Source organism: Cavia porcellus, unplaced genomic scaffold (assembly GCF_034190915.1).
Source record: "Cavia porcellus strain 051 isolate PalLab524CR breed Dunkin Hartley unplaced genomic scaffold, mCavPor4.1 scaffold_16, whole genome shotgun sequence".
NCBI classification, from domain to species: domain Eukaryota; kingdom Metazoa; phylum Chordata; class Mammalia; order Rodentia; family Caviidae; genus Cavia; species Cavia porcellus.
This window is the reverse complement of record NW_026947499.1, coordinates 56,526,867-56,535,434: the sequence shown is the minus strand read 5'-3', so window position 1 is coordinate 56,535,434 and position 8,568 is coordinate 56,526,867. Positions and strand designations below refer to the sequence as shown.

Here is an 8,568-nt window from a genome sequence, read left to right as displayed (position 1 = left end):
ACTCCTCCTGGCTCAGAGAAAGTGGCTGGATGCAGGCTGGATGAGTAACTTGGGGAAAGGGAGGAAGCTGGGCTGGGTTCTCAGTCCCTCCGCCTGGAAACTGTCTCTTCCTTGGCTGTGTCCACAACTTCCTGCATCCAAGGGACTAGAGGGGAAGGCAAGGGATTGGGGCGTGGGGTGGGACCTCAGGCGGTCCTAGGCCTCCTAAGTAGGAAGCACAGGGTCACCACCCTTGCTGGGCTTTCTCTGCCTTGAGTTTCCAGGACAAGGTCTCAGTTTGGTTCTAGTGTCTGACACTTTTCCAAATTGCTGATCTCCCTTCACTTCCCCCTTCCAGTACTGGGGATTGAACTCAGGAGTGCTCAATCACTGAGCTACACTCCCAATCCCTTTTATTTTTTTATGAGAAAGGGTCTTGCTACCTTGTTCAGACTGACTTCAAATTTTCCATCTCCCTGCCTCAGCCTTCTGAGTAGCTGGGAGTAGGAGCCCACATTACTCCTGTGCCAGTCTCTTTTTAACAAAGAGCCAAGGGCTGGATGGTTGCTCAGAGGTAGGATCAGCAGGTTCTGAGTCTTGGGTTCCGTCCCCAGCACTGAAAAAATTTTTACAAAGCACCTTTTGTGATCAATTCCACCAACAGTCAACAACCTAAAACCTAATAACTTTTTCTACATTGTATTTATTTTCATGTTTTATTTTCTATTTAATGCATGTGGTACTGATTTTTCCACTTGTAGAAGTGACACAAAAAGATTTCTTTTACAATAAATTTATTAAGCAAATAGTCAATTTAAAGAAAAATATAGGGCTGGGGGTTTAGCTCAGCGGCATAAGCGCCTGCCTTGCAAGCAAGCGGTCATGAGTTCAATCCCCGGTACCGATAAAAATGGAAAAAAAACAAAAAAAAAGTTTATAAAAAAGAAAAATATAAAGTAAGTAATACTAAAGGTAATAAGTTGATATGTCAAAAATTCTGATATTCATGATGGAAGTTTGGGAAATCAGCCCCTAGGAAGATCCCACTCCCCAGGGTTAGAATTAGGGCTAGGGTCAGGAGTAGGAGTAGAGTCAGGGAAGGGGCCTCTGCTGTAAGTCCACTAGCACTTGGGGCTCCATTTCAGTGGGGTGGATCATTATAAACACCCCTATTTGGACTATTCCAGCAAGCGGGGAAGGAAAATGGCCAGAGGCCAGGTTTTGGGAGCAGCTCTTGCCCACGGCAAGCCTTTTCCACGCTGGCTCAGACTCCTTCTCCTTGGCCTGGTGGCCCTCAACAGGGAGCACTGGGACCCTGGAGGCTGGGATGGATGCAGCCGAGAGAGGCTGTGCAGAGCCTGTGGGTCTTCTCTGGCTTTAAGTCCCAACACCAGGTGAGACAGGGCCTCTCCAGCTCAGGTCAGTTCCTCCTTGCCATTTGGGGATGAAGGCCACAGTCAGTGTAATAAAAGGCTCCTTTGCCTGGTCTTGGCCTTTGTGTGTATTTTCTTGGATAACCTCATGGTGGGAGACAGGAGTGAAAGTCAGCAAAGGGATAAGATCTGTGGCTCTGGGAAGCTGGGTTCCTGTTGTCTCCTGCCAACACACCAGTCACCTATCAGCACCGCTTCCAGGCTGCTCTTCAGCATCCTCTTTGGGCCCTTTGGTACCTCAGGTACCCACTGACAGGGGAAAGGGCTGGTTTGATGCCATTTCCTGTGTGTCTGTTACTTTGACTTCTTATTCTGAAATGCAAACTTCAAGCCTTTGGGCCAGCCTTGGCCTTACCTCCAGCCCTCTGAGTCATGGTGGGTGATCAATGGATGCACAATGAGAGGCACTTTCTGGGCATCCTTTGAACACAGGCTCTGTCCACACTCAAGCCTGCTCACTATTATAGGCATAGGAGAATGGAAAATTCAGACTGGAGAGGCTTGGGAGGAGCATCTGCCCTGAGACAGCTTTGGGGCCACCGTGCCTTCCAGAGGGCATTCTGGGAGGCCAGTCCCACTGGAGGCCCTGGGGATTCAGAAGCTCACACTGGTCCGGCCTTCCCGCCTCCAGAATGCAGCGATCTGCTCCAGGGTAACCCGAGGCTGAAGGCTCCAGTCAGGCTCAGGGCTCCCTGGCCTTGGTCTCCAGGCTGTGGCGCTCCCAAGCATTGGGGTGGCCTCTGGCCTCAGCTCAGGCCCCACCCAGCTCACTAGGCCTGTGGTGGGAGGTCTCTCCCCACATGGCTGGGGCCCCCAGAAGGTGCTTTGAGCTAGGATATTAGGGTGCTCCTGGGGGACCGAGGAGCTGGGGGAAGAGTGCAGGGCTGAAGGGGCAGGTGGGGCACTGGCCCGGGCCTCCAAGGTCCCCCCAGGTGGAGGAAAGTCTGGGCTCCTGTCAGTAAGCAAGGGCTCCTCACAGCCATACCAGTCCTCAGAGCGCTCTCGGGCGGTGCCTGCCGGCTCAATCCACAGCTCTCCTCCGGGGCGCCAGACCAGGGTGGGCACTCGGTGGCTGGGGTCAGGGTGCAGAGAGCGGCGGAACAAGCGTTCAGCCAGCACAGCTGTCGTTAGGATGAAGAAGGCAGCGAGGGAGGCCAGGGCCAGCAGGATGGGAATGCAGGGGCCGCAGGGAAGCGGGGGCCAGAAGGTTGCCTCCGTTGCAGGGGGTCCCTCCATGTGCCCGGTGAGTCGAGTGGAAGTTGAAGGCATCTGGGAGACACAAGGGGTGAGGAGAGGAAACAAATGAAGTAGAGCAGGCACCACTGAGAGGAGAGAGACAAAAGTATCCAAGGAAGCCCAAAAGGGACCGAGGGGCCAGTGTGGCCCGAGTACTCTGGGAGGCTGAGGCAGGACTTTGTCTCAAAATAAAAACCAAAAAGGGCTGGGCATGGTACTGAGTTCAATCCCTGGGGCAGGCAGGGTTGGGGGTGGGCGTGGGTAGGGGGAAATAGACAACAAAGGGGACCCTGAAAGGGCTGGAGCTGGAGCAAACAAAGGAGATAAGAGAACAGGCAGAGCCTCCCTCAGCAGGCAGCCAGGTCCTCCTGTCCACTCGGAAGTCCCTTTACGGGAGAGCATTTCCCTCCCAAACTTCAGGATGCCTCAGAGAAAGGAGTAAAGTCCCTAAGGGCTCCTTTCTCCTGCCCAAGCCCCTTCAGATCCTGCTCTGGTTCAGAGAGGAAGTAGGGGTGGGGGAAGAACTGAGAAAATGGCCTCCTGAATCCCCTCCCAATGTGGCCCTTCGTGGCCACCTCTGCTGGACCCTCAGTTCTCCTCTGCCCTTGCCAGGAGCCAGCAGGTGCTCTTGTCCTCTGTACGTACAAGCTCAGGATTTGCTGGGGTGTTGGGTCTCAGGTGCCAGCTCTGCCTTGTCCCAGCCTCACCAGCTCGGCCCAGTCTCTGGTCTGTCTCTGTGTCAGCTCTCTCTGCCTCCCTTATTCCGTCTACAGGGGCCTCCTGCACCCCACCTCACCTTGGGTTGGCTGGGCTCCTGTGCCTTCTCAGCGCCACTCTCCCTGTGCATGCTGGGATGTGCAGGAGGGTGTCTGTAGCACAGAGTGGGCTGGCGTCAGATGAGAGCGGAAAGGAAGCTGCCACCTGTTGCAGGGCAACTGCCCCAACTCCTCCTGCCCCACAGAGTGTTTCCTAGGCAACCTTTGGGGATGTGGTCACTGCGGGTGAGGAGGCGTTTCCTGTGTAAGGTGGAGCCGGAATGGGCAGTGGCACTGATGAACTTGGTCTCACCCCACACAACATTTACTCAGAGGCCAAGAAAGAGGATACAGAGACCCTGGCCTCTAGCTTCCCAGACCTCCACGGTGCAGCCTCTGCCTGTGGAGAAGGTCACCCCCTCCACAAACCTGACTTGTCATCGGGTCCCACACCTCTCCTGCTTGGCCCAGCTGCCTTCCTAATTAATTCACATAGGTTTTCCTTGTCTTCAGATCATTTAACCGCAGTTTTGGTTAGAAAAGATCTGTGAGGGGGCTGGGGATTTAGCTCAGCGGCAAAAGCGCCTGCCTTGCAAGCAGGCAGTCATGAGTTCGATCCCTGGTACTGATAAAAAGGAAGAAGACAAAAAAAAAAAAAAAAAAAAGATCTGTGAGTGGCACTCGGGTAGTAAAAATGGTGGCCTGTGGGAAGAGTCCCAGGTATAAACCAGGCTTGGACCTGTCTATCTGCCCTTCCGTTGTCTCTCTTGCTTTCTCCTGGGGCTGGGAATTGGAGGAGCCTGGGGCAGAAGGCAATGGGGGCTACTGATGTCTGGAGTCCAGGAACTTTCCAGAGATTGTCTCATGTGACTGACATCGGCAGATGATGAAAGAATGGTCTAAAAATGGGAGGTGATGTGTCCAAAGTCACACAGTCCAAGAGTCTGTGTACGTCTATCTGTGTGCATGTATGGCAGGAGTGGTGAAACCAAGGGGAGCACAGATATAAACACTGGCTGGTGAGCTCCCTGTACACAACACAACTCAATATTCTTATCTGTCTTTGCAAAGTGGCAGCCATTTAATGTAAAAATAAATTGATGTGTTAGTGTCTTCCAAAGTTAGTCATAAGAACAGCCTGATTCAGTTTGACTGGTCTGGAGGTTTGGAGGGAGGGGCCAGATGGGGCTGTGGGTAGAGGGCGGGGAGTGGAAGTGGGGAACCCTAGCACTCTGAACCTCAGCAGCCTGCAGAGGCCTGAAGAGGTTAGAATCTGATGAGATTACAAACCTAAATAATATTGAACTGTAGTGTGCTCTTGAAAATGAATCTGATGGTAAGTTTAATGTTTATGGATATTTTACTATAAGCAAAAAATGTTTTTATCTAGATGCCCCCCTCAAAGCCTCATGTGCAGAGAGGTGAGGCTTTGGAAGGGAGGCTGGATCATGGAGGTGTGATACTTACGAGTGGATACGTCCACTGGTGAATTTATAGCTAAATGTGATGTTGGGAGGTGAAACCTGGTCTGAGGAATGGTCACTGAAGGTGTGACCGGGAAGGGTCTCTCTCCCTCCCCACTTGATCTCTGTCTTTGTTTCCCTCTGCCATGGTCCCCTGCTTTGGAGCCAGCAGATTATATGTGGAAACCTCTGCAAACTGTGAGCAAAAATAAATCTTTCTGCTTTAGATTTATGGGTGGCAGTAATTGTGTTCCAGTGACAAGAAAATAATTGAGATACTGTCTCAAAATTTAAAAATGAATAAATAAAAAGGCTGGGGCTGTAGTTCAGTGTAAAGAACCTGAGTTCAGTCCCCAGTACTGGTAATAAAAATGTTGAGAGCCATCAGTGATCCCTTCTCCCATTGCGTGGGCAAGAAGAAAGAGAAAGAGGGAGAGAGACAGAGAGAGAGAGAGAGAGAGAGAGAGAGAGAGAGAGAGAGAGAGAGAGAACTGTGTTGGCGTTCAGAACTCTGGTCCCAGGTCCCTTCTGATATCCAACTGTATTCTGTATTCCTGTCTCTGGGTTCCTGTGTCCTCACAATTTTCCTTGTGCTTAATAGGTTGGGCTGGGTTTCTGTGATTTGGAACGAAGAAATGCTAATTTATATAACCCTAGGCCTCTTTCCTAGTTCTAGATCACAAACAACTGAAAATAAGTAAGTACAAAAACCTTTTATTATTGCAAAGCACATTTCTTTATTGTTTTTCTATATTTGTTTAATATTTTGCAATAAAATGCTTTTTAAAAATCCATCATCTCCTCCCTCTAAGCCTATTATTTATATTTATCTGAATTAATAATATCATGATCTACAAAATTTGCTGAGTTAGAGATATACGACACATCCTGGAATCTTCCTGCTTCACCTCCTTCAAAAATCAGCTGTTTTGGGTGATCATATATATAAAATACCCTAAAAATGTACCTGCTCCCCAACATACCCAGAGCTACTACCTCAGGTCAGCTTTTCACCATGTTTATTTTTACAGCCTTCTGACTATCCGTATGTACGTGTGTGTGTGTGTGTGTGTGTGTGTTAAAAACAGACTGTCACTATGTATTGCAGGCTGGTCTTGAACTCACTACATAATTCAGGCTGACCTTGAATTCATGGGGATCCTCCTGAGTGGCGAGTCTCCTGAGTGCTGGGATTACATATATGTATCACCACACACAGCTCTGATGTGGTTTTCCACATTTCATTTCTTTCCCTTGAAGAGAAAAATCCAGACTTCCAGGAAGATGGCAAAATGGTAAGCTGCAGAGAAAGACCCTCTTTGAGACTTGCAGTCAGACACTGGAATATTGAGGAAGAGAAGAAGGATCTCAGAAGGATTCTTGGTCCCAAGAAGGATCTTCAGAGAAAACATGCCCAGTGCGGAGCAAAGAGAGAAACTTTACCATAGAGGAAGGAGGTATTGAGTGGCACCTTCTCCCTGAGTTGGGACTCACTGTGTGAAAGGAACGGTTCAAACCTGATTACACACAACGCTGCTGGCGACCCCAGAGGCCTCCACAGAAAGATGCAGCAGTGGAAGGGAGCAGCGCACTGGCTGGTGTTGAATGCTGCAGGATCAGACCTACCGCACCAGAGGGCAATTGGCTGGGAGCTGTTGTGTCTAGCATAGGTCTCAAAATTCTCGGGGTGAAAGATGATAGAAGATGGAGAAATAGATAAGAGTCAGAATATAAAAAGGTGAGGGCAGGTGGAGCACTTTTTCCAAATGAGAGGAAAGGAACTGTCAATGACTGCAGCACGTTAGTCAATGACTCAGCAGGTTGACGTAGTCATGTGACACCCCTCTGCCTAGCAACCTGTTTGTTTGGGTGTTCTCAGAGCTAGAACAGCTGAAACAGCTTGGATCGCCTAGGTGATCCTTGTTCTGAGGATGGCCTTGTTCCAGCACTGCATGTGTGATTGATCTTCAGCTTCAGTTACTCCCCACAGAGAGCCATCTTGCAGAGGGACCAACTGAGCTCAGAATTCAGAACTGCTGAGGCCATCTAGCAGCTCCTAAGTTCAAATCCACAGAAAATGTGCTGACTGCTGCAGGCTGCAGGTCTGGTCCCAGGCTCACGGGCAGAGTCCAGCAGAAGGTGCAGCTCCCTGAGAATATTCATTACCCACCATAAAGCTACTGCTGACTTGCTGGGATAAATCAACATGGATTGGGAGTTTCTCCACACAGTGTCTACTAGTGACAGCAGAGACAAACTTTGAAGTGGGCATTATTTTCTTTCTTTTTTCCTTCATTGTTTGATCTTTTTTTATGAGTATGAAAGTGATTTCTAGGTTTTTTTTTTTTTTTTTGTGGTTGTTGTTCCATTCTGTTCTTCCTTCCTTTTATGTCTTTCTTTCTTTTTTTTTTTTTTTTTTGTACTGGGGATTAAATCCACAACCTCAGGCTTGCTAAGCAGGCATTTGTGCTACAAAGCTAAATCCACGGCTCTTTCTTTTATTTCTTCCTTCTGTCCCCTCCTGTCTTCTGCACAAGTTTCCCAAAGTTTGCACGATTCTCCTTTGTTCTCCAGCCTTGCTTCTAATTTCTTCCCCTTCTATTTCTCTTCTTTCCTCCTAACCCCTTTTAAATTTTTCTCCCCTGAGGGTAAAACTGGCACACTGAGGGCTATTTGCTGCATACAATTTTCTGGTTTGTTTTAAATTTTGTTATACAATCACAAATCTAGTTCACATGGTTAAAGGTGGCACATTAATGGGTATTTTAATTTTTCATTTTTAGGCTGTGTTTGATTCTCTTGTTATTGTTGATTATACCATGTTAGCCAAATTGATACCACTGTTCTAACCAGCTGTTATTCCTGGTATCCCAAGACTGAGATTGCCTAAGGGTCATAGAAAATACTGTGGGCCAGTGCCAAGGAACCAGGGGCTGGTCCAAGTGGGCAGCAACTTCTCAACCCCAACAAATTGAAGAGGTGGGATCTTGCAACAGATTCAAAAACTAGTTACATCCGGAATACCTCTGAGTAGTTATTTCCTAAGGGTTCTAAATACTAGCAATAAAGCAGCTCACCACAGTCACTTTATAAGTGTCAACCCAGGAATTAAACAAAACAAAACAAAAAAAAAAAAAAAGAAAAGAAAGAAAATGGGAATACATTTAAACAAAATGCAACCCCAGACAAAAGCAAAACCAGGGAGCAATGAGGCAGGACAATTCAAAAGCCCCCTACTTGGCCTCCCTGAGAGTATTTATTACCCACCGAAGAAAATGAATGAGGCTCTAGAAAAAATCAAATCCAAAACAATTTCTCAGATAACTACAGAGACAGTGACCATAATGAATAAACATGTTTAATGATTCCAGAGCAGATACAGATTTTAAAAATAGAGGAGATTAGAAAAATGACGGAAACCATGAATGCCCAACATAGGAATGAAATGGATCTATAAAACAGATTCAAGGACCGGGGATTTAGCTCAGTGGCTCAAGGGCTTGCCTGGTAAGTGCAAGGTTGTGAGTTCGATCCTTGCTACCAAAACAAAACCAACAACAAAAACAGATTCAAGCAGATATCCGGCAGACTAAAAATTCCTTTGAAAGTACCTGCAGCAGAAGGGGCTGAGGATTTAGCTCAGCGGCATAAGCGCCTGCCTTGCAGCGCCTGCTCTGCAGCAGGCAGTCGTGAGTTCGGTCC

General features: G+C 48.2%; 1 protein-coding gene and 1 long non-coding RNA gene across 5 annotated transcripts in view; one reads left to right on the top strand and one right to left on the bottom strand.

Moving 5' to 3' along the window:
- Positions 1-756: 756 nt before the first annotated feature.
- The window catches only part of CUNH16orf54 (chromosome unknown C16orf54 homolog), a 30,966-nt gene continuing 23,154 nt past the window's right edge, over positions 757-8,568 (bottom strand). For 2 of the 4 annotated variants that reach the window (XM_013141860.3, XM_023560708.2), the window contains one exon: positions 757-2,681. In XM_013141860.3, the coding sequence (XP_012997314.1) occupies positions 2,007-2,681 (675 nt within the window). In that variant the 3' untranslated portion in view covers positions 757-2,006. Of the gene's footprint in view, positions 2,682-3,293; positions 4,588-8,568 lie in introns of those variants that run through there. The other 2 variants (XM_005007575.4, XM_013141859.2) reach the window with 2 other exon arrangements.
- Positions 4,621-8,081, top strand: LOC134470747 (uncharacterized). The gene is made up of 2 exons (XR_010039897.1): positions 4,621-4,739; positions 6,127-8,081. It is a non-coding gene; the product is annotated as an uncharacterized LOC134470747 (long non-coding RNA).